The sequence below is a fragment of the Schistocerca gregaria genome, chromosome 1, assembly GCF_023897955.1.
Source record: "Schistocerca gregaria isolate iqSchGreg1 chromosome 1, iqSchGreg1.2, whole genome shotgun sequence".
NCBI classification, from domain to species: Eukaryota; Metazoa; Arthropoda; class Insecta; order Orthoptera; family Acrididae; genus Schistocerca; species Schistocerca gregaria.
In genome coordinates this window covers 191154688-191181635 of record NC_064920.1, presented here as the reverse complement: position 1 = coordinate 191181635, position 26948 = coordinate 191154688, and the positions used below count along the sequence as shown (strand labels likewise).

Sequence of the window (26948 nt, the reverse complement as noted above, 5' to 3'; positions counted from 1 at the left end):
CATCATTTACAGAAGTGGTTTAACAGAGACTGGAGATAAAGCAACACTGAAGAAGCCTGCTAGTTGAACACTGCCATTTCATCAGATGAATGGACAATTTTGCAAGCTGTTATAAACCCTGCGAGAAGGAGGAGAATACAGATATTATTGCACCTACCAGTCAGGAGTTGTTTACAGCCTTGGGCCGGAGAAGGCATGCGGTCTTTGGCGCCTTGCCATGGTTCGCACGACTCCCCCGACCGAGTCCTCCCTCGGGCATTTGTGTATGTGTGTGTTGTCCTTAGCGTAAGTTAGTTTAAGTAGTGTGTAAGCCTAGGGACCGATGACCTCAGCAGTTTGGTCCCGTAAAAACGTACCACCACCACCACCACCACCGTTTACAACAGGGGCGGCCATTATTCCGGTTCATAGGCCGTGCCCAGATCCGGTTGCCAACGCACCCCACCGCCACGCCATTCTGACGGCGAGGACGGGGAAGAAGGGTAAACCACGAACGCGTCGCGTTTAAATGGCAGTGCTGTCGCACTGCATACATCTTTGTTTTATATTTAACGTTTCTCGATAACATAGGTCACAAACAAAACAAATTTTCAGTATTGTCTAATTAGATATAGTGAGCTGAAGAAAAAAATTTAATTTTTATCTGGGACAAACAGCCGGATACAGCCATACGCTGACAATTTCAGTTTCACGCTCAGGTTGCCACTGATTTAGTTTCCTAATCCAAAAAAGGGCTTTCACAGAAATATGTCCATCTCGGTATTATAGCACTTTTGTAACATCATTATGGAGACCTGAGGAAAGCAATATAGATGTCCTGCGCTGTTTTAACGTAAAAAGATTTATCGTAATTGGATTTACCTTGCAGGGCAGTCAGTTACATCTACATTTGGAAAGGGGCTCTTTCAACTGAGACGGTAAACGGCCTCGAAAACAGCTTGGAAACAGTTGTAAGGTTGACAACCTCCTCCAAATCTTTATAACTACCCTTGTAATTGCCGGCCGCTGTGGAAGAGTGGTTCTAGGCGCTTCAGTCCGGAACGCGCGCCTGCTATGGTCGTAGGTTCGAATCCAACCTCGAGCTTGGATGTAAGTCCCATAGTGCCTAGAGCGATTTGAACCATTTGAACCCTTGTAATTCTTTCTGGGCCACAATGAATTCTTCAAACCTCGCATTTTCTTTAACACCAGTGAGCTTCGGGGCCTGGACTGTCTTTGTCAGAATGTGTCCCTTCTACAACGCGATTTTATTTTTACTATCGGCAGTGTGCAGTCAAATTCACTTAAAATGCGAAGTCTGCACTCCATTCCGAATGTTCTAATTTTTGTTCCTCCACTCCTTTTTGCTTCATAAATTCAACAGAAGCGAGTTGTAATTCGAAAAGTCGTTCGAGACATCGCCCTTGACTAAACCTACGTACTTTGCATTAACATATGAAATCTCCATTCTCTACGTTCGGTTCCACTGAAAACTGTTGCAACTGACGATGGAATAATGCATGCGACTTCAGAAAATTTACTATTCGTACCACCAGTTTTTTCAGGTACTCCAGGCCTTCAGTTTTAGCCCAAAGTGCTTTTTATTGTAGGAACCAATGAATCCTGTCCGTCGGTCTTTAGAATGTTTTGCTCTTTCATTATCACTTAAATCTGTAAATACTTTCTGCATGGTATTATAACGTCGCTTCATAGCAGTTAAGCACTACTTGTCACTTATGTGAATTGAGAACTCTCATCCCTGTCTTTTGTGATTCCCACTCATGTTAAAGGATTCCGACGATATATCGCTAGACTGCACTCCTTTGTGCAAACAGCCATCGGACCAGCGAACGTCCTTCATGCCGTGAACAAACAGCCAAGATTAAACAGTGCTGACTATTCTACCGAAGAGACTTGTGTCGACCGAAAAATTCCTCACCGTAGTGCTAAATGAAATGTCGCGCCTTTTCGGGTACTCCCGAGAAGGACCTGGCTTGGCCCTCCCTTGGTCCGCACCCGCTGCACGCGAGAAGTTTGGTACGCCGTGGCCGGCCCTGGTTTGAAACAATTTGCTTCAGCATCAGGTGTCACTGCTGGGTTTACGAGCGCTGTAGTTATAATTGGTTGTGAAATTAGAAGACGTTTTCGATCCCGTGAACGTCAGCAAACCAAGCTTGAATTTTTTTTCAGGAAAATAGTGAGTACTTGTACTTTTACAGTCTGAGGCAATACTGACCCTACGACTTATCTTGGAAGATAGATTAAGGAAAGGTAAACCTACTTTCTAGCATTTGTAGACTTAGAGAAAGCTTTTGACAATGTTGACCGGAATCCTTTCTTTCAGATTCTGAAGGTGGCAGGGGTAAAATACAGAGAGCGAAAGGCTATTTACAATTTGTACAGAAACCAGATGGCAGTTACAAGAGTCAAGGGACATGAAAGGGAAGCAGTGGTTGGGAAGGGAGTGAGACAGGGTTGTAGCCTCTCCTCGATGTTATTCAATCTGTATATTGAGCAAGCAGTGAAGGAAACAAAAGAAAAATTCGGAGTAGGTATTAAAATCGATGGAGAAGAATTAAAAATTTTTAGGTTCGCCGATAACATTGTAATTCTGTCAGAGACAGCAAAGGACTTGGAAGAGCAGTTGAACGGAATGGATAGCGTCTTGAAAGGTCGATATAAGATGAACATCAACAAAAGCAAAACGTGTATAATGGAATGTAGTCGAATTAAGTCGGGTGAGGCTCAGGGAATTAGATTAGGAAATGAGACACTTAAAGTAGTAAAGGAGTTTTTCTATTTGGAGAGAAAAATAACTGATGATGGTCGAAGTAGAGAGAATATAAAATGTAGACTCGCAATGGCAAGGAAATCGTTGCTGAAGAAGAGAAATTTGTTAACATCGAGTATAGATTTAAGTATCAGGAAGTCTTTTCTGAAAGTATTTGTATGGAGTGTAGCCATGTATGGATGTGAAACATGGACGGTAAATAGTTTAGACAAGAAAAGGAATAGAAGCTTTCGAAATGTGGTGCTACAGAAGAATGCTGAAGATTATATGGGTAGATCACATAACTAATGAGGAGGTATTGAATAGGACTGGGGAGAAGTTTGTGGCACAACTTGATTAGAAGAAGGGATCGATTGGTAGGACATGTTCTGAGGGATCAAGGGATCACCAATTTAGTATTGGAGGGCAGCGTGGAGGGTAAAAATCGTAGAGGGAGACCAAGAGATGTATACACCAAGCAGATTCAGAAGGATGTAGGTTGCAGTAGGCACTGGGAGATGAAGAAGCTTGCACAGGACAGAGTAGCATGGAGAGCTGCATCAAACCAGTCTCAGGACTGAAGACCGCAACAACAACAACTATAGTGTTACAAGTCTAAAGTAATGTAAAGTGATTGATACTGTAGTGTATTATGCAGTACTTTACTACTGTACATGTATATGTATTAAAATCTGTGTTTTTCACTTAACAGGAATTTTTTAACACTAATTCTTGATTTTTTTGCTCCCTTCGTATTAACGAGATTGTACTGTATAATGATAAGGCACAGATTTCGAACCATATTTTAAACTGGAAGACATTTCAAGGGGCAGAAGCTTACTCTGGCCATAATGTACTGGTCATGAACTGTAATTTGCTGGTCCGGTGGCTGTTTGCACAAAGGTGGCAATCTAGCGATCTATCGTCGGAATCCTTTAAAATGAGTGGGAATGACAAAAGAGAAGGATGATAATTCTTAATTCGCATAAGTGACAGGTAGTGCAGATTGCAAAAAGGTAGAAATTACGAAGATGAAACATGGATAACATGAAAGAACCAGAAACTATTCAGCAATAGCATTAGGCAACATTTGATTGACACATGGGAAGATAATACAGTAGAAGATGAATGGATGGACTTGGGGGTATGAAATCCTGAAGGCGGCAAACCAGCAAGTAAGTAAAAGGCAAGGAGTAATGGAAGCCCTTGGACAACAGAGGAAATAATTTAACTGACGAAAGTAAAAAATATATAAGCCTACAGCGAATGAAGTAGTCGAAAGGGAATACAGACGCCTGAAAATTAGATTGGCAGGAAGCGGCAAAATGCCTAAGCATTAATGGCTAGAGGACAAACACAAGACTGTAGAAACGAGTATAACTAGGGGAAAGATAGACACCGCTTATGGGAAGATTGTAGAGAGCTTTGGAGAAATGAGAAACAACAGCATCAATATCAAGAGTTCATGTGCATAAACGAGTACTAAGCGTGAAGACCATGCTGAATGGTGGAGAGGACACACAGAAGAGCTCTACAGGGGAAATGAATTTGAAGAGAATATTCTAGAAAGGGGAGAGCAAGTAGACGAAGGTTAGATGCGAGATACGATACTCGAGAAGAATTTGACAGAGCACTGGAAACTCTAAGTCGAAACAAGACCCCTGGGTTCGACAACCTTCCCTCAAAATTATTGAGATCCTTGAAAAAGACAGCCATGACTAAACTAATCCACGTGTTGTACAAAATACATAAAGCAGACTAATACCTTTAAACTTCAGAAATAATGTAACAATGAAATAATGTAATAATTTCAAAGAAGGCATATACTGGTAGGTGTGTATATTACTGAGCTATCAGATTTATAAGTCATGGCAATAAAATACTGATAAGATTGGGAAAACTGGTAGAAGGCGATCTTGGGGAAGTTCGGTTTGGGTTCGACAGAAACTTAGGTACACATAATACTGGCCTTACAACGTACCTTGGGAGGTAGGTTGAAGGAAAGCGAACGTATGGTGGTAACATTGGATGGAAAACTTTTGCAATTGTCAAAGTAGCAGGAGTAAAACACAAGGAGCGAAAGGTTATATACAGCTTGTACAGAAATCCGACCGTAGTTACAAAAATCGAAAAACGTGGAAGGGCAGCACTAGTTGAGAAGGGCGTGAGACAGTGGTGTAGCCTATCCCCGACGTTATTCAATCCACACAAAACAATCAGTATAGAAACACAAAGGAAAATGTGGAATTGCTGGAATTAAACTTCTAGGAGAAGAAATAAATACTTTGGGATTAGCTGATAACTTTGCAATTCTGTCAGGGACAGTAAAGGGCTTGGAAGTGCAGCTGAATGGAATGGATGTGTGCTGAGAAGAGGTTATAAGCTGAGCATCAACAAAAGCTAAACAAGGATAATGGAATGTTGTCAAATTAGCTAAGGTGATTAGATTAGAAAATGAGACACTAAATGTAGTAGATGTATTTCACTATTAGGACAGAAAAATAACTAATGACGGCCGAAATAGAGGGGATATAAAATACAGACTGACTATAGCAAGGAAAGCATCTCTCAAGAGGAATTTGTTGACATCGAATATAAATTTAAGTGTTAGTAATTCTTTTTCTGGAGTTAATTGACTGGGGTGTAATGTTGTACGGAAGTGGAATGTGGACGATAGGCATTTCAGTCACGTAAAGAATAGAAATAGTTTTGTCAGATTTAGAAGAGAATGCACAAGTTATTAATGAAAGATTCCATTAATATTGAGAACCTACTTTATGGGCGTACATTGCTGAACCAGATGCTTGGAAGCTAATTGGTAGGACGTGTTTAAAGTTTCGAAAAGTACCAGATATTAAAAAGAGAAGTGGAAAGCAACTTTTTAAAGTGTCTTAAAAGACTGATATTTCACATTGCAATATTTATAAAATGGTTTGCGATGTCTTTGCCTGGGATATCTGTTCCACTTCAGAGAAATTTTGCAATCATAGTGAACATGTGGATTGCAGAAAGGGATACACTTTCAGTATCTAATGTTAAAAATCTGCTAAATGTTAAACGTTCTTGTTGTAAATTATATGATGTAATTGAAACAAACAATTTCAGAAAAATGTCATGTCTAGTAGAAAAGCGCAACTGAATAAATATGTAATCTGCAACTGAAATATTTTGGTCAGATTTAGAAGAGAAGGCACAAGTTGTTAATGAAATTAGAAAAGATTCCGTTAATATTGATGACCTGCTTAATGGGTGTACATTGTTGAACCTGGTAATTGAAGACCAGTACAGTCAAAGATATGTGCTGGGTTGGACTAAAAAAAATGTAGTAATAATTTCTGGGACGACCTAAAAAAATATGATAATCCTAGTAGGATGCCCTACAGGACTTGCTTACTTGGCACTGTCATACGTACACTGTTTGCTATAGCAAGGAATTCTGCACACATGCGGAGCTCTTGCACACATGCGGAAATCTATCGACTGAGTGCACATCCCCCCGCCACCCGTCCTCCATCACGCCATGCTGTCTGAGCAGGAAAAGAAAGAGAAGAAATGGAGGGGAAACTGGAACTTTCTGCATGGCTATGTAATCGCGGTAGGAACATTGAATGCACTGCATGTGGCTTGATTTCATATTTCTCAGTAACACAGATCGGAAACAAAACATTTTCATTATTACTCAATTATTTTGTTGTACTGAAGACACAATACACAAACACACAGATATATATTGGATGCTTCTGCTATAAAATGTCGGCATATGGATGGATGCAGACAATATCGCAGATTTTCGTCACTCAGTAATCGAGACTCAGTTTCATTATCGGAAAAAGCTTTTACGCACATATGTTGATCGAAACGTGGAATCACATTCGCAGTTTCAGTATGGAGAGTATGGAGACAATGGAAATCTTTCCAAGGAAACCAAAGTACAGCTCCTGGAGAGTTTTAACGTAAAACAGTTTGTCTTTTAAACAGGAATCAGACTGCCACTAGATCAGTTCCATCTACACCAGCACAGGGGTATTCTCAACTGAAACAGCAAACGGCCTTGAAAAAAGCTCAAAAAAAGATGTAAGCTTGGCGGTGACCTGAAAGCGTTTAGGAGACAGTTCTGTAATCCTTTCAATGCCACAAGGAATTCTTCAAAATTCTCGTTTTTTCAGCAGGGAATTGGTCAGTGTTTTTTGTTAGAAGTTGCTCCTTCCACAATTCGATTTTCTTTTTATACGCATCCCCATAAAAACAGAAATTAGTTCTTCTCACCTTGCAGCGTCAAGATTTATTCGGCGCAAGAGCGATGGAACACAGCATCTCCGAGGAAGCGATGAAGTGGGGATTTTCCTGTACGACCATTTCACGAATGTACCGCGAATACCAGGAATCCGGTAAAACATCAAATCCCCGACATCGCTGCGACCAGAAAAAGACCCTGAGACAAACGAGACCAACGACGACTGAAGAGAATCTTTCAAAGTGACAGAAGTGCAACCCTTCCGCAAACTGCTGCAGATTTCAGTGCTGGGCTATCAGTAAGTGTCAGAGTGCGAACCGTGCAACGAAACATCATCGATATGGGCTCTCAGAGCCAAAGGCCCACTCTTGTACCCTCGATGACTGCACGTCACAAAGCTTTACACCTCGCCTGGGCCCGTCAACACTGCCACTGGCTGTTGATGACTGCAAACATGTTGCCTGGTCGGACGAGTCTCGTTTCAAATTGTGTCTACCGAATGGATGTGTAGAATTATGGAGACAACCTCATGAATCGATGGACCCTGCATGTCAGCAGGGAACTGTTCAAGCTGTTGGAGGCTCTGTAATAGTGTGGGCCGTGTGCAGGAGAAGTGATATGGGACCCCTGATAAGTCTAGATATAACTCTGACAGGTGACACGTACGTAAGCATCCTGTCGGATCACCTCCATCCAGTCATGTCCATTGTGCATTCCAACGGACGTGGGCAATTCCAGCACGACAATGAAACACCGCACACATCCAGAATTGCTACAGATTGGCTCCGGGAACACTATTCTGAGCTTAAACACTTCCACTGGCTACCAAACTCCCCAACCATGAACATTATTGAGCATATCTGCGATGTCTAGCAACGTGCTGTTGAGAAGAGATCTCCACCCCCTCGTACTCTTACGGTTTTATGGACAGCCCTGCAGGATTCATTGCGTCAGTTCCCTCCAGCACTACTTCAGACATTAGTCCAGTCCATGCCAAGTCGTGATGCGGCGCTTCTGCGTGCTCGTGGGGGTCCTACGCGATATTAGGCAGGTGAACCAGTTTCTTTGCTTTCTGCATAGTGCTGCAGTGCCGCTCTACACAGATTACCTGTACCGACGACTACGTGACTACACAATAAGTATGAAGAATTCTCATCTTTCTGTCCTGTGATATCTGTTAATTTTGTGGCGATGAATCTCTAGACTGCCTCCTTTTGCGCAAAGAGCCACTGGACCTCTGAACTTCCTTAATTACATGAACGAGTATCGAAGGATAAAGAACGTTATCATCACGATTCTGCCGAACCGAAGAAAGTCGTGCTGGGTGAATAAGGCCATACCAGATGCCTGAAGAAGCAACGTCGCATCACACTACTAAACGAAATGTCGTGCAGTACCAAGCAGTTCCAAGAAGGACCAAGCAAACTGAGATGCACCGAGTACTGCTGGGAAAGACCGAACCTGAGAGCGCACACGTGCAGCCTATTGCACAGGTGTGCATTTTTGCACTTCGTGGCTAACTCTTCTGCACCATTTGTCTCGGGCGGTATTCTACGAATTTCATTTGGTGTCACTTGTTATTTCCTTCTGTTCTCGGTGAATAGAGATATCTGTTACAAGCTTTCAGCTTAGCAGGTCTATTCATCACGAATGTAATTAACCTTAAATAATGGACATGGAACATTTCTCTCAAGAAAACATCTTAGCAGCACCATGACTTGTTAGGCTACATTCCCCTATTAGCACTTCCAGCTGCCAGAACTTACCCAGAAATGATGGTCCACCAATAAGTGTCTCACGAATATCATCCATCAATTTTCTAATTTCACAAAAATGCGAAAGACCTTTCATCTTTATTTGGATGAGATACAGCTGTTTGGCTGTGTTCAGCCATCTGAAGAATTCTTGGAGAAGATCCCTGGAGTGAGGCCAAATGTTGAGTAGAAAAGAAAGTAGAAGAAGAAAATGAAGCAGTTCTATAATGTAGTAAAATTTACTTTCGTTCACAATGACTACTGAAACTTGTCTGCAGTTTTGTGCGCTTACAATCTGCTACAGTTACATACGGATGCTTTACAGTCAATATTAATTTCTTGTTTATTCATCTCATCGAGCGAGAGGACACTGTGGTAAGAGACTGGACTAGTATTAGTGACGAAAGAGATTGAAATTCGTATCGAGCAAACCAGATTTTTTTCTGTGACTTACCTAAACCGCTTAAAGCGAATACGGGATGCCCCCTATCCTTGTCGAGAATGTGAGCCGTCTGTATCGACATCTTCATAGAGGAGACATTAAATCCCAATCTCCTTTGTATGTAGCATTTACGAACTTTCTGTGTTAATATCGCCAATGAACGCTAATGTAGATAGAGAAGCCGGTTCGAATTGTGGTGTAGAGCGAAGTTTCACCATTGCTTTTTGGTTTGTAAGAGAGATGAGGTGAAAGCGTTAAACTTCTTATCGGCAGAATGGTGGCAGTACTCATGTAAGTCAAAACCTCTGCGCAATGTATCATGCTGTGAACTTTCATTGTGGTGAACGAAGATTCTAGACACTGCAGCCCCGTTGATACTTCCGTAGAAACAGGATTCGAGCGGCACAGTTAACATCTCTACTTTCACTCTGAGCTTCAACATATACCACGCTACACTTTAAATCTACTCATCAAAATGTCTACGACTGATCAGTAACATACAAAATATCCTCCACGCAGATCGCCGAAATGACAGAATGTCTTTTTCATTTATAATATCAGCTAGGCCAAGCACTCTGAAAAGGGGTCTTTGAACATCAAGCTGCTGATCACAGTTAACAACTTATTGTGAAAACGCCTGTGTTGCAGGGGGACTCCGGCGGTCCTTTGGCCCAGGACGGCACAGTGATCGGGATCGTGTCCTGGGGTCTGATGCCGTGCGGCTCCGAGGGCGCGCCAACCGTCTTCACCAGGGTCTCTGCCTACGAAGACTTCATCAATCAGTACCTTTAATTCGGCGGCGCTGCAGCTGTTATCAGTTTCAGTGACATAATAAATTGATCTTAAGAGCAAAATACAATTTCCTTTTATTCTTTCTGTTTCACATTCTGCTTGTTACAAGACGGATACACAGATGGCCATTAAAATTGCAACGTTATAAACGCGACATGCAACGAATGCCAGATTAGCGTGAAGTGTACTACATGTCTGATGATGATTAGCACAGCTGCGAAAAGCAGGCAGGAGTAACACCATATACATTCTGTAAATAAAGAATGACTGCACAGCAGGATAGTCAGTTGGAAATAACACTTGAACGTTGTTTGTTTGTGAGAAGATCGGGTAATGCCTCTTGTGAAAAGGAGAAACGACCATTGGCACGTGTTGGCATTCGACAGCAGCAAGGTCGTGGCCTAACGAGAATATGTTTATCATTCCTGGATATTGGTGCTCGGGTCGATCGGGACTCCACAGCTGTCACGCAACTATGGAATCTATGATATGAAGAGGGCCATACTCAATGCCATGCAGGATCTCAACGGTCCCCACGATCAGAGAAATCAGACATATTGTTCACTCGGCCTTGCAAATTTGTACAGCTACAATACGTTCCTTGAGTCAGGCAATGGACTTCTTAGGAACAAGACAAGTAAGTATTCAAGGGCAGTGCGACGACGTCTGGAGCAGTGCCGATTGTCAGCACGGCGTCCCTCGCTGCAGCTTTCGTTGACGTGGCAGCTGTGAGAAACGCGGCGACAGTGGTGTGCCCAGTCACCGCACTGGACACGGCAATGGCCCTGTGTGGTCTCTATAACAGATTTTCCGTTCTACGTCTAGCATCACAGCGAGCGTATCAATCTGTGGAGGCCCCAAGAAGAGTGAACAATGAGCTCGTCATTGTCACAAGCACCGAGCTCCCGGTGTGGCCATGCACGACACAACGGGCTCTCGTTTGCATAGCTGTAAACGTGTACAGCAGGCGTTACAGGTTTGTTGTGTGAAGACAGGTGACCGTGCTCTGTCTTTCTAGGCGTAGGTGACATCACGTTTCAAAAAGATGATGTAAGACGGCATGTTGCCGATGGTGTCCTATAATTGACAGTCAGCACGTTTTCCAGGTCTCTCACTCGATAAAAACATCTGCTCACGGGTTTCCGAGAAACTGACACACTACCATCCACCACCACTTCTATTGAATAAATGGAGTATGTATCCATATCTGTCATCCAAGTTCACTTTAATTGAACATCCAACTGATAAAAACAGATTCTTCTGACAGAGGAGGCAGCTACGTGTACTAAATTTCGCACCCTGTGTACCCCCAGATTACCTAAAAATTTAGTCAAGTATTCTTCTTACTATAGTGTTTACGCACAAAGCAGAAAATTTCGTTATTTTCTAGCATTCCCGGTGTCGACATATTAATGTCTACAGTGTGCATTCTGGGGGCTTTCGATTTTTACTTCGTTCGCTGGGCAATCTTATTTTCCTCCCTGTCAGTTTCCTGTGTAACAGTAATCATTTAGGCATTTAAATCTGAAGGCTTTAGATGTGGAGGTAGCCATTTCGAATCCTGGTAGAGAAAGAAATTTTAGCCACAAGAATTGAGCAGGTAAGGAGAGTTGAAGTTGCTATCGTGCAGTTTCCAACCAGTACTTGCAGATTAATCAAACTAAAATTATTTTCACTTAGAAAACAGAGCTCCTTTCAACTTACCTTCGCTTGTGTAGCATAATATGGAGCATCTTTACGCAGGTTCACAAATGTAACATTACTTTTGAATAAAATGCTAACACAAGTTGGACTTTCCTGTTTATTATATAACAGCTGGTTTTGACCATGCAACCAATTTCCAGTGGCATATGTTAGGTTTCATGATAATTGCGCCGTGTTCACTCAGGCACCTGACATATACCACTGGTTAATGGCCTTCGGGGTTGAAACCGGCCATGATTTTCAAAACTAAAAAAAAAAAATACTGTAACAGGAGTTGACATTGTATTCAAGATCTTAGTAGTGGACAGACTCCATTCTGACACATTGATTTATGAGCCTTATGTCACTTTCAAAGTCGCCCCCCTCCTCTCCCCAGTCTCCCAGTATCCCACCAGTGATCTTACCAAGTATTTAATTACATCTTAATTTATGACCCGTCATCTTAATGACTGTAATGTATGACGCACTATCGAACCATCTCTGCCTATATCTTTATACTACTTTACCTTTATTATAGCAATTTATGACCCAAAATGACCACTGGATGCTTTTCCAAGATATGCTTATCTTAATTACTCTAATTTATGACCCATCAGACATTCATTATTATAATTTATGAACCAGTATGACCATCTAAAATTTTCCCAACATCACTCAAAAAACAAAAAAAAATAGTTGCTTCAATTTCCATGCTACTTTAGTGGCTTACCCCCACTACTTAACCAGGCGAGCTACCCATTGTTATCAGCATTTGTGCTCTGTATGTTGGTAAATTATCTTCATCATGAAGCATCATAATAGATCATTCACTGCTATCAGCCAGAATAAAAAGAAAAAAACTGACTCTTACTTTTCAGTGTAAGCATTATTAAACTATTTCTCTCGTTGCTCATTGTTATTATTCATTGCATATACGTGTACTTTCTTTATTTGTTATTTCTCCTTCAGCACGACTTCTCCCTCATGTAGTGGAGCAGAATATACAACAACTGTTTGATTCTCCATTGCCCACACCACCATCATCATCACAGCAGCACACAAACGGGTTACCTGATTTATCAGAGCATAACACAAAGCTGTTCAAGTTTCCAGTCTCTACACCACTAATCAAGCTGCAGCAGCACACTAATAGGCCATCTCATATATTGGAGCAACAGATCATACAACGAATATTTTCACACTTTGAGATTCCACTATCACCCACATCGATACTGCTTGTTTTATCATTACTGTGATGTAGGTCACCTATAAAAGTAATGTTATTACTGTAAGGCATAAGCTGAATATGAATGGTAGTTCAAGTGCAGTTGTAGGCATGTCCTTGGGTCATGAGCTTAATGTAACAGTAATTTCTCAAAGCTCACAGTTTAGTGGCATGGGAGTTGCACTTTCATACCCTGAATGCTATGAATTAGGTCAGAATTCACCGCAAATAACTGCAATGTTCAATATTCAAATGCCTGTAGTGGTAATGGATTTTGTTACAATACGTGTTGGTGACTACTGAAGAACGTTTGTTTATTAGTAGTTGAGTACCCAGTGTTGCCCAGGTATATATTTATTCCAATTGTATTAGTCCATCTCTTCCCTCCCCCCTCTCTGTCAATTTCCTCCTCCCACATATCTGTGTCCGCCGTGGCGGCAGTATTGCCGATCGAGTCTCGATCGTTGGGCCTCCGAGTGGTGTTTGCTTCTCCGTTGCGGGGCGCCTCCTGGCGGCGGGTGGCGCCGTCTCTGCCCGGTGGCGTGTGTGCGGGCAGTCCAGTTTGGGTGCGAGCGGCGCCAGCCTTTTGCGTCGGACGCTGAGTCCTTCCGCGCTGTCGCTGGCCGGGGCTGGTGTTACTCGCTGCTCCCCGGGTCGGTGGTTGGAGTCGTCGCCTGATTACCAGCTTTCCTGCCCTGTCTGACTGTGCCCTGCTGAGGTCTGGGTGACGATACTCGAGCTGGATCATATTTCTCGCAGCGATTTCCCTGGACCGCGCCTTGGCAGGAGCTTGTGGCTGTGCTGCTCTCCCGGATCTAGTTTATAGGGGAGTACTTTTCCGCCCTCGGCAGTTGGGAGTTATTTGTGTGTTTCAGCGTGCATGGCTAAGAAGACTATCTTCGTTGTTATGATTGTGACGGAATCGTGGGCAAACCCCAGTGTTCGTGTTTCTCGGCATTCTGTAGGGTGATGTGCCTTACTTAGTGTGTTTTTCTTGGCGTTTTATTGTGCTGTTGCAGAACTTTGTTTAACCTTTTCCCTCCTAACTCTTCTGCAGAGTGCATTTGGATCTGTGGCCTGTAATTTCGCTTGTGCCGAGTTCCAGGGTTTTGGGGGATAATTGACTAAATCATGTTTTGGAATTTGTGGGACTCTGTGTGTTTGTCTGGGGTTTTTGCTGGCCTGTGCCCGTACGATTTGCCGTTTCCTCACCCGGGCGTCGTACGTAAAGTTTAAGGTGAGTGAATTTTGGTAGTGCCGTCCAGTGGTTCGGTGGGCCCCGTGACGAATTTTTTTTTTCTCTCTCCACCCTGCCTGTCCTATCTCTCTGGCTTAAGATTGGCTCCTCTATGCCCGTGCATGAGTCTGTATGTGATGTGGGTGACGGTGATAGTTTCCTGATTTGTTTACTATTTCTTGCCGACTTCTTTGCATAGACTGCCGAATCTGTAATTTGGTCTATGCAACGTTATAATTGCTTCAAGTTGGTTCGCACACTCCCCTTGATGACATCTGCGCACATTTGAGATTGAATAATGTCTTGAACTATTGTAAGCTGGCGGTTGTCGCCATGTGTGTTAAATTTTAACTTGTATTTGAGTTCTGGTGTAATTGTATTTTGCTAACTGAGTTAATTTTATCTTGCCTACTGCTGCGATGTCAGAAATATAAAAATCTAGCCTTGGGCTCCTTGTGAATTTTTATGTTGATAACTGATGCAGGTTTTTAGTGAAATGATTTATCTTTTACGTTTTGGGGAAATTTTATCTTGGCAAATCCTTGGGGTTAAATTGTGCAACTTGTGTCTATGATCTACGGAAATGTTGGGGGTGGAATGCTCTTTCTTGTTAGGCCTATCACTTATTGTTTTACTAAAGGCATTAAGGGACATTTGTTGAAAGATTCCTTTTTTATAAAAAAAAGGATTTAACTATCATAAATTTAATCTTACTTGTGAAGCCATATTTGTGGGGAGTTATTTAAATTTCATTGTCTACTGTTCACTCCAATAAAGCCACCCTGCTAAAGAAAAAAATTTTGGTGCCACCATTTGTTTCCCCCTTGTTCCCCTACCACGGCTCAAATGGTTCAAATGGCTCTGAGCACTATGGGACTTAACATCTTAGGTCATCAGTCCCCTAGAACTTAGAACTACTTAAACCTAACTAACCTAAGGACATCACACAACACCCAGCCATCACGAGGCAGAGAAAATCCCTGACCCCGCCGGGAATCGAACCCGGAAACTCGGGCGTGGGAAGTACCACGGCTCAGTAATGGCAGAAGTAAAGTTGTGAGGACGGTTCGTGAGTTGGGTAGCTCAGTTGGTAGAGCACTTGCCCGCGAAAGGCAAAGGACCTGAGGTCGAGTCTCGGTCCGGCACAAAGTTTTAATCTGCCAGGAAGTTTCATATCAGTGCACCCTCCGCTGCAGAGTGAAAATCTCATTCTGGAAACATCCCCCAGGCTGTTGCTAAGCCATGTCTCCGCAATATCCTTTCTTTCAGGAGTGCTAGTTCTGCAAGGTTCGCAGGAGAGCTTCTGTAAAGTTTGGAAGGTAGGAGGCGAGGTACTGGCGAAGTAAAGCTGTGAGGACGGGGCGTGAGTCGTGCTTGGGTAGCTCAGTTGGTAGAGCACTTGCCCGCGAAAGGCAAAGGTCTCGGTCTGGCACACGGTTTTAATCCGCCAGGAAGTTTCACTATAAGTACTGTCTGTTTTCTGATGATGAGTCTTCTCATATGGTGCAGCAAGTAGTTTTTTATGCGATCTGAAGTTTTCCTGGTATATTTCCAATTTGAACAGTTCTTGGACTTCCGACCGGGTAGCGTCGTAATTTCTCCACAGTATTACGGCAGACGTACATGCTGCCATCTTCAGGTACGGCTTGTACGTCTGCCGAAATATTGTGGAGAAATTACGACGCTACCCAGTCGGATACCCGAGAACTGTTCAAAAAAGTAGTCTTTTAGTTGCAGGGTCATGAGGTGTGTGTGTGTGTGTGTGTGTGTGTGTGTGTGTGTGTGTGTGTGTGTGTGTATAGCTTTCATGTAAATAATCATTCTGCATTTATCAATCTTCTTTTTGACAAAAATTTATTTTTTCAGATAATAAACTGAGTTACTTTGCACATTTCTGTGTTAGTATTATTGATCATTTCACCATTAGTTATTGTGGGCTGGAAGTAAATAAGAAAAACTATAATGAGACATCTCTTTAATTTTACACACAATCATTCATCTTTACAGAAGGATCAAAATAATTGTTTTTTTTGTATGTTTTGAATTCAGCACGAATCATATTCAATGTTTGCAATTACAAGCATGGGCATTCATTCAGTAAACCCAGCCTCCACTGATTTTATAGTTAGAGGCTCAAGACGTATGCACTTTGATATGTGGGAGAGGGGGGTGGAGGGCCTGGAGGATAGACACCAATACTTTGCTCCACATCTTCAATATTTTTGTTATTGCTGTGCAAATAGCCAACGAATTCATATTTTTATGACCAAACATGTAAATGTCAATCGGTGTGTCAGATGTGTCATACTCTGTCTGTCATTTTCCCGTCTATATGTTCCCTGGTACTGGATAGATAGTCCAACTCATACCAAGAATACTTCACTTTAGCACCGGTGCATTCTGCATTTTGTACCGCTATAACTGTAAGAAGTCACTGTCAGATGCCAAACCTACATTTATGCATTTAAGAACCACTGATTAGCGAATAGCAGTACTCTTGTCGGACTTGACTATTGTGGTTGTGCTATGGCATTGTCAGATGACACCGGGTTGGAAAGGTCTGGGAGACATCTTGTGTGCTGTGAATATGGAAACATGTCAATCTCGTTCAGCACTAGATCAGGAACTTGTTGCAGCTGCCCTGCTTGTGCTACAGGATAATCTAATAACACTGGACATAATGTGGGCTGTTGCTGTGCACCTGAAACAGTTAAAGCAGAAACAGCTAAGTATAATGAAGCATACATATTTAATAATAATTAGAGATGGATTGACATAATACATAGTTTATCACTGCTGCTGGTGACGCTTTATGTTCTGGACAGCAAACGATGACGTGCATACACACATTACTATAAAAAAATGCTCAGGTGATGGAGAGCCGAGATAGCACGCCATTAGCTGCAGAGCAGGGGCACTTACGGCAGAAAGTACTTTGTGCAAAATTTGCAGAAGTGTAGGGGTAGGGAGGGGGGGTGAGAGGGCGCTCCTCACCACGCCTTCCTTCACCTTGGCACGTGGCAGGATGTCATGGACCCTGAAGTGACCTTGGAAATAAGGAAGTCTGCGAAATATAAAATGTGCATTTGTCTCAGCTGTGACATGACACCAGAGATGAGAAACGGCTGATGCTGATGTCAGTTGATTTCCGGCCAGAACATAAACCACCACCCCACTCGTGGTAAGCTCGTATTTTTGTCACTAAACGGTTTTACAGGACGGTGCTTCCGTAAAATCAAGCAACACGGCATCAACCAAACAGCCTTGGTCTACAGCACTATGTATTCATGCAGGAACAGAGTGAACTTAGTTTCGAAAGGTGTCTGTTTGCGGAATCCATGTTGATATATACATATATATATAGATTATCGCTCCCCAAAAACGTCAAGTCTCGAGCATAAGACATGTTTCATAATTATACAACGATATAGGCCTATGATTATGTGCACCTCCGCTACGAGCCTTTATGAAAAAGGAAATGAACTGCGTTTCCCAGTCGCTAAGTACTCTTCATAGCTTTAGCGAACTACGACAAATTGCTGCTAGGATAGCACATTCTGTTTCATAATCTTTGTAGAATCTTAGAGGTATCTCATCTGGTCCTGACGCCTTTCCATTATTAAGCGATTGTAGTTGCTTTCCTCTTCCGCAACCGGTTATCTCAGTACCTGCCATTTCGGCGAAGCGAGAGTCCGTATTACGATCTTCCATGGTGAAAACTTTCAAAACACTGAATTTAGTACTTCGGCCTTTTTTCTGTTATCTTCTGTTTCAGTGGCTTATGGTCACTGAGTGACTAAATACATGACTTCGAATTGCTTACTGTTTTTAGGTAAGGCCAAAACCACTTAAGGTTTTTAGTCAGATCAGTTGATAAAATTTTACTTTCAAAGTCATTGAACACTTCTCTCATTGTTCTCCTTACTTCCATTTTCACTTTGTTTGGCTTTTGTTTGTTTATTAGATTTTGGCTTCTCTTCACTCTGTGATGAAGCTCTCTCTGTTTATGTAGCAGTTATCTAACATGACTGTTAAACATGGTGGGTCTTACCTAGCCTCTCCAACTGTGAGACAACACAGATGTCATTGAGACTGATCTGACTGACAATGCTGGAAGCTGTTACTGGCTAGCTTGCTGTTGTATTTTTGTTTTAGAATGATTAATTCTAACAAGGGGTGTCTACAGAAAGTACCTTTCCTGAATTATTGAACATTCTACATCCACTTTTAAAACTTATTGGGCACATATAAATCTTGTTTCTATGATGTAATTATTAGTAATGATATTGAGCGCGTATATCAAGAATAAGATGCCAACATTTACAATGAGCACGCATAATCTTTTTTATAATCCTGGGCCAGAAATGTACCTATGGACATATCCAAACTGGAAGGTGTTCTTGTATCACACCCTAAATGTTTGAGGACCAGTAACTACTTCATTCATATTTTGGCTTTTGCAATCATCTTTAGCAGCTATAAATAAGCTGGGAGGGAAGAGGAAGCAACTAATGTGTGATGTATTCACTGTGTTTTTTTCTTTTCTACAATCATCTCAGTTTAAAACTGTTAATTTTGTTTTCAGAATAAAAATAGATATTCTCAAATGTGAAAGAATTAGCAGAGTTGCAGATGGTGCTGCCTGAAAAGTAGCACGGAAAGAACCACAGAAGGGAAGAACTGTATTGGCCAAAAATGGAGCCTAAAGTTCAAAATCAGGATCATAAAGCAGAAATTGAACAAATTATTTCAGAATAAAAGTACTTTATTCTATATACAGACGTTTATTTTCATTAATTATTTCAGAGATCTGTCTCTTGTGCAAGTTGTCCAGTGTCATGCACATCCTTTTAATAGTCCCGCTGGCTGTCCACTTGCCAATACCAATGAAGTCGCCAACGGACAGAAAAAAATCATCAGAGGCAAAATATTTGAGAGTCGATATTAGCTACTTCATTGGTGGAACAGTCATTTCTGAAACAAAGAAAAAGAATGACATGAGACAATTTGTTCCACAATTCAAGAGAAATTTAAAAACATAACTTGCTAGCCACTCTTCCACTGTTACGATTATATAGATTCAGTGAATCCTTGCTAGCTGAATGGCAAGTACCTATATTCTTATGACACACAGGTAACAATTACTTTATGATAAATGCGGATGTTATGTAGATAATCCCGATAACTGTGAAACACAACAGCCATGTCCTATAGCTTTCATAAAGACTGTCTTTCCCGTTAAATTTGCTTTGTTAAACTTACCTTGAGTAAACACAGATAGGTCACAGGCTTCAGTGAATAATGGTAGGTGGGAGACAATGTTGTTGCTCAGACGCATTAATGGGCCTGTAATCCTAATATTTTCATTAAAAGGCGGAAGTTGTTCTGACACTGCTGTGGTGTTTACAAAAGGGGTCATTCCAAATAGAAAAGAGTGGAACAGCATTTTCTACTATTGACGTAATGTGGCAGAAAGAAAAAGAACACAACTGTCTTATCAAAACGTTCTGGTGCATGAAAAATTGATTTTGTTTAAAATTGAAACAGATCTTACATAAAATAGTATCCATAACTGCTGTGGTTCTTCGATTTGGTAAAGTCTATTAAGGCGCTGCTAAATTAAACGAAACAGTCCTTCCCACTACTGTAGGAACTGTAACACACACCAGATAAGTAAGGCTATTTTGACACAAATCGTCATTCTAATGTGCCTGATTTACACAAATAACAAGACGGGATTAACAAAGTACTGAAATCAAATGCTTTCTCCCAGCGCTTTATTTCTAAAAAAAAGTTTAAGGGTACTCAGACATTGGATATAAGGCACCGAAAATTACTTATAACTGAAGCAAGGGATAGCACTCGTCTGCTTTTAGCCATGACGTCACATCATCATCATGGTAGCCGGGCCGTAGAGACATCTATGGGTAGCTCGGCGTTTGAGGGTATGCATATCCGTTTAGTATTACCATCGCCCACTATTAGCGGGCGAGAGTACTACATGCTTGTCGAACTGGCTGCCAGTGATTCAGATGTCGAGAACGGTTGCCGCAGCTTTGAAATGCTTGAAACAGTCAATGACATAGCTTTTCCCACCAAAAACTGCGCTGGTATCTTTCGTATTGCGATTACCAACACGAAAAAATGAAATAAAAATTAACGTCAGTAAAATAAATCTTTGGCACTATTCAAAGTTCTCAACATCGTAAAAAAACTACTTCGTCGACGAAAAAGTTTAGGGGTACGCATGCCCCCAGCGCTACCCCAGAAAAACAGCACTCCTTACTCCTACAAAAATAAACATTATTATTTTAGAAAACAGGGAAATAGTCTCGCCTGTTCGTTTTATGCTCCAGTTTCCTTTGAAAGGGGAAATCTGGATATAAATTCTGGATCGGCGTCATCACACTTTTTTTTCTCATTCTCATGAACACTTCAGACAAAATGTCGCCATTGCAATATGCAACTGCATCTGTCACTATTCTTGCCATCTTAATAAATTATCCCCCAGTTAAGCTCACTGGTTAAGTTATCCAGAGTTTAAATTCCAGTTAGCGTTAGTCCGGGTTCGTACAACGCGTCTCTTGCTCTATTCCGAGAATAGAGGTTGACCGGTTGATAGCTGGAGACTGTACAACTGGCCTTCGGTCGCTAAGACTAAAGAGCATACTTACGTACGTAAATAGTCTGCAAACCTCTGTGAAATGCAAAGCACTCGTTGGCAAGAAGCAACACCGTTCAAAGCAGAAATAGGCACATACTTATTCTGTGACAACATGTAGTAAACTTGCATACGAAGTCTGTCAAATGCTGCTAACAAGGAGGTTTCCATCCGATACAAGAAACTACACAGAACATCATGCAACAAAACCAGCTTCTGTTTTACACAAAACAAAATCATATATAGCATCATTTGCTCCACTCAAGAATGAGAGAACACAGCAAGCAGTATACAAGCAATATATTCACATTGAGATTCATAGCGTGCAATACAGACAGTCATAATCAGGAACACTTAAACACATTGCTGGAAACCAGCTTCTGTTTTGAATTAAATCAGAACAGATATGGAGGGCCTTAAATCACCCATTAAGAAAACGAGATTATTGATTGTTACACTGGCCTTTCATCTAACCAAAGTCATATTACCCGAAGTCCCTGTATTAATTTCTCTCCCGTAACGCCAGTGAATCACAGAACACCAAAATATAAGAAGTGAAAGGCCCATTTTACGATACGGAAACAGGTCAACAGCAGCATTCCTTGTGGCCTGGCAGTGAATTTTGAAAACGAGGAAATATGGCTCGAAAATCCGTATTTTTAATTCGAAATACACTGTTTAGATGGGATTATTTTTCATTTATACTTTATGGTATTTGTATTCTCTCAATAATGTGCATGTCTGTAAACTGAAAGGCTCTTGTGAACTTGCATAGTAATATATTTGAGAAAGCTCAAGAAAAACCTAAGATTAACTTCTCGTAACTCAGATTCATAGCCACGAAAATTTGTAAATGATGTCTTGGTCGTCTTTTGACTGTATAATTATTTATTTGTAAAACCCAATATCTCACTTTAGACTGTGTGGTCATTATCAGGTGGAAATAATTGCACCGTAGCAAAGAGCAAAATGTAAATATCCTCTGATGTGATGTGTCACAGAAGCTGATTTCGCCCCATCATGTTCCCTTATTATGAGTTCTTCTGTATATTGCACCCTCTGAATTGCATTGTCAATACGTTGTTCACGCTCTACTTTATCTTTGCATGCTGTTGTAATATTATGTGGAGTAAATGTCCTACATCAAAGTGCATATTTAACATAGTTTGAATGTACTACTGCATTTAGTAAGCTCTAGCTATACAAAATTCACCAATGCATCCAATGATGAAAATATCAGAATGTGTGTTATTTGCTTGTAAATTTTCATAAGAGTGGGTGAATAACTGTAGTACATTGATTTCTGCTAAAAGTTATTATTTGAAGTGCCTGTTAATTGTGTGTCAACACATTGACATAACTGTTTCATCTTTATCATTTGCAAGGATGAATGCCTTAGTCACTAACGTTACCAAGGTAGCAGAAATACTCATTCTGTGATAATATGTAATATAGTTGAATACCAATTCTGACAAAAGCTGCTAACATGGAATCCTCTAATAAATGCAGGAAGGTATAGAAACAGATACAAACTAAAATAAAAGAGAATACAGTGTATTAACAATGGATTTAAATTAAGCAGTTCACACAAATATTTGTACGCAGAAACAAAAGTCCACACACCACCAAATGATAAAAGAAGCTTCCGTTCTGTGTGAAACAAAAACAAATATGGAATTTTAAAAATCGAAACGGAACTTACTTTCCCAAATATCCTCATAATTGAGAGATTAGGGCTTACGACGAGACCAAAAGAAAAATTGGAAATCTATAAATGAGTTCCACTACATTAGTCGTCTGTATTACTATTTTCAATAGGAGAAAATGAAGAGCAGATAACAATATTCTCAACACTCCTGAATAATTTGCATGGAGAACACGTTTCACCTATACAGTACTGACGTGAAAACATGTGAGCACTCTGTTACTTTGTAATATCACAAAAACATTTCCAATACAAACTTTCACACTGGATTGCGAGGCTCAGCCTTAATGTGTACATGGCCGGCCGCGGTGGTCTAGAGGTTCTAGACGCTCAGTCCGGAGCCGCGCGACTGCTACGGTCGCAGGTTCGAATCCTGCCTCGGTCATGGATGTGTGTGATGTCCTTAGGTTAGTCATGTTTATGTAGTTCTAAATTCTAGGGGACTGATGACCACAGATGTTAAGTCCCATACTGCTCAGAGCCATTGGAACCATTTGAAAGTGCACATGACAAATTTTATCATTTAATACTCGTATTTCGAAAAAGCTAGAATACAGATTTCCGCGCCATGTTTTCAAACATTCGAAGTTCACTTCCAAGCCACTAAAAGCACTACAGTCGCTCTCTGTTTCCACCTAGCAAGGTGGCAACCGATGTGTACCCTCCCCAACGAGTGCTAAACCTACACCACTCGCCCTCTCTATATTTTTAATACACAACCATGAAGTTTGCATATGGTTTTATAAAATCATTCTGAATATTTCTAGTTATCTTCCCACCCGATAAATCAAGTGGGGCAAGGGGTGGTTAAATGTCCCATTTCACGGAGATAGTAAATTTTGTAACAGATGAAATAATTCAGTTAGCTTCGGATTTTGTGACTAAAGCCACTACAAAGGAACAGACGAGTCGGGACGGTTTATAGCGGCCTCCAGGGGTGTTGTTCTTGTCTTCAGTCCTGAGACTGGTTTGATGCAGCTCTCCATGCTACTCTATCCTGTGCAAGCTTCTTCGTCTCCCAGTACCTACTGCAACCTACATCCTTCTGAGTCTGCTTAGTGTAATTCATCTCTTGGTCTCCCTCTGCGATTTTTACCCTCCACACTGCCCTCCAGTACTAAATTGGTGATCCCTTGATGCCTCAGAACATGTCCTACCAACCGATCCCTTCTTCTGGTCAAGTTGTGCCACAAACTCCTCTTCTCCCCAATTCTATTCAATACCTCCTCATCAGTTATGTGATCTACCCATCTGATCTTCAGCATTCTTCTGTAGCACCACATTTCGAAAGCTTCTTTCTCTTCCTGTCTGAACTATTTATCGTCCATGTTTCACTTCCATACATGGCTACACTCCATATAAATACTTTCAGAAACGACTTCCTGACACTTAAATCTATACTCGATGTTAACAAATTTCTCTTCTCCAGAAGCGCTTTTCTTGCCATTGCCAGTCTCCATTTTATATCCTCTCTACTTCGACCATCATCAGTGGCTCGAGAGAGAGCCTGCGGCAGCCTTTGTAGAGGACGGGCTGGGCTGGCGCCCTCGACCCGCACCATAAAACTCAAAGCTGCGGTTTCTTCACTACGTGGAAAGTTGATCCGGACTCGGTTTTTGCGGCCACGGCGCAGTATCAACACAAAAGACGGGTGTGGCGTCGCTACGAGCCGTGCTGGCGAGTGCGCTTCTTGTAAGCCCCTCACACCCTTGCACAAACATTCCGATGGTTCTGTTAGCGACGCAGAAACCTCGAGAACATTTCAACTTAAAACGCCTCGCAGGAAACACCCATTAGCTGAAATAGTGTGAGGTGGGGCGATGATTCCCGCGTACACAATGTTTGGAGGGAAGACAGGGGATTGGCGGAAACTTTGTTGCAAGAAGAAGATTGGGCATCCGCTGGTGCTGAGTAGGAGAAGTTGAGGCTACGCTCGAGCTGATGAGACAAGGGGAGTCGTGTTCTGACTGCTTTAGTGGGCAGTCGTCGTACTCTCTACTATCCGCTACGGGATACAGATCTGGAGTGCCCCAGGGAAGTGTGGTAGGACCGCTGTTGTTTTCTATCTACATAAATGATCTTTTGGATAGGGTGGATAGCAATGTGCGGCTGTTTGCTGATGATGCTGTGGTGTACGGGAAGGTGTCGTCGTTGAGTGACTGTAGGAGGATGCAAGATGACTTGGACAGGATTTGTGATTGGTGTAAAGAATGGCAGCTAACTCTAAATATAGATAAATGTAAATTAATGCAGATCAATAGGAAAAATAATCCTGTAATGCTTAAATACTCCATGGAGTAGTGTAGCGCTTGACACCGTCACGTCGATTAAATATTTGGGCGTAACATTGCAGAGACATATGAAATGGGACAAGCATGTAATGGCAGTTGTGGGGAAGGCGGATAGTCGTCTTCGGTTCATTGGCAGAATTTTGGTAACATGTGGTTCATCTGTAAAGGAGACCGCTTATAGAACACTAATACGACCTATTCTCGAGTACTGCTGGAGTGTTTGGGATCCCTATCAGGTCGGATTGAGGGAGGACATAGAAGCAATTCAGAGGCGGACTGCTAGTTTTGTTACTGGTAGGTTCGATCATTACGCGAGTGTTACGGTAATGCTTCAGGAACTCGGGTGCGAGTCTCTAGAGGAAAGAAGGCGTTCTTTTCGTGAATCGCTACTGAGAACCAGCATTTGAGGTTCACTGCAATACAATTTTTCTGCCGCCGACTTACATTTCGCGGAAAGACCACAAAGATAAGCTGAGAAAGATTAGTGCTCGTACAGAGGCATATAGGCAGTCATATTTCCCTCGCTCTGTTTGGGAGTGGAACAGGGAGATAAGTTGTTACTTGTGGTACGAGGTACCCTCCGCCACGCACCGTATGGTGGATTGCGGAGTATGTACCAGGGTGTTTCAAAAATGACCGGTATATTTGAAACGGCAATACAAACTAAACGACCAGCGATAGAAATACACCGTTTGTTGCAATATGCTTGGGACAACAGTACATTTTCAGGCAGACAAACTTTCGAAATTACAGTAGTTACAATTGTCAACAACAGATGGCGCTGCGGTCTGGGAAACTCTATAGTACGAAATCTTTGACAACGTGTCTGGCGGAATGGCTTCACATGCAGATGAGATGTACTGCTTCAGCTGTTCAATTGTTTCTGGATTCTGGCGGTACACCTGGTCTTTCAAGTGTCCCCACAGGAAGAAGTCACAGGGGTTCATGTCTGGCGAATAGGGAGGCCAATCCACGCCACCTCCTGTATGTTTCGGATAGCCCAAAGCAATCGCACGATCAGCGAAATATTCATTCAGGAACTTAGACGTCGGCCGTGCTATGTGGCCGGGCACCATCTTGCATAAACCACGAGGTGTTTGCAGTGTCCTCTAAGGCAGTTTGTACCGCCACAAATTCACGAAGAATGTCCAGATAGCGTGATGCAGTAATCGTTTCGGATCTTAAAAATGGGCCAATGATTCCTTTGGAAGAAATGGCGGCCCAGACCAGTACTTTTTGAGGATGCAGGGTCGATGGGACTGCAACATGGGGCTTTTCGGTTCCCCATATGCGCCAGTTCTGTTTATTGACGAAGCTGTCCAGGTAAAAATAAGCTTCGTCAGTAATCCAAATGCTGCCCACATGCATATCGCCGTCATCAATCCTGTGCACTATATCGTTAGCGAATGTCTCTCGTGCAGCAATGGTAGCGGCGCTGAGGGCTTGCCGCTTTTGAATTTTGTATGGATAGAGGTGTAAACTCTGGCGCATGAGACGATACGTGGACGTTGGCGTCATTTGGACCGCAGCTGCAACACGGTGAATGGAAACCCAAGGCCGCTGTTGGATCACCTGCTGCACTAGCTGCGCGTTGCCCTCTGTGGTTGCCATACGCGGTCGCCCTACCTTTCCAGCACGTTCATCCGTCACGTTCCCAGTCCATTGAAATTTTTCAAACATATCCTGTATTGTATCACTTTTCGGTCCTTTGGTTACATTAAACCTCCGTTGAAAACTTGGTCTTGTTGCAACAACACTGTGTTTGTCCGCCTGAAAATGTACTGTTGTCCCAAGTATATTGCAACAAACAGTGTATTTCTATCGCTGCTCGTTTAGTTTTTATTGCCGTTTCAAATATACCGGTTATTTTTGAAACACCCTGTATGTAGATGTAGATGTAGCAGATTTAGCTAGGAACACGTTGTTAACTGCGATCACGCATCGGTCATCTACAGAGCAGTCTGTCGAGCAATGCTGGCAGACAACAGCAGTACCGAGTACAGTTGCAGTTATTACTGGTAAATATATGCAACACCGTCGTACTTTGATCAGCTTTGCTCCATCTTGCTAGACCGACAGAAATCGCGACATTTGATTACCAGTTCGCTCCATTCGTGATCGCCGCTTAAGTCATATATATATGTATATATATATTGTGATAGGACACACAGAATT

At 42.0% G+C, this 26948-nt stretch overlaps 1 protein-coding gene across 1 annotated transcript in view; it reads left to right on the top strand.

The window, feature by feature from the left end:
- Positions 1-11708, top strand: part of LOC126285092 (trypsin-1-like) — a 69107-nt gene extending 57399 nt beyond the window's left edge. The window contains exon 7 of the mRNA XM_049984419.1: positions 9828-11708. Within this exon, the coding sequence (XP_049840376.1) occupies positions 9828-9971 (144 nt within the window). The 3' untranslated portion in view covers positions 9972-11708. The remainder of the gene's footprint in view (positions 1-9827) is intronic.
- Positions 11709-26948: the final 15240 nt, after the last annotated feature.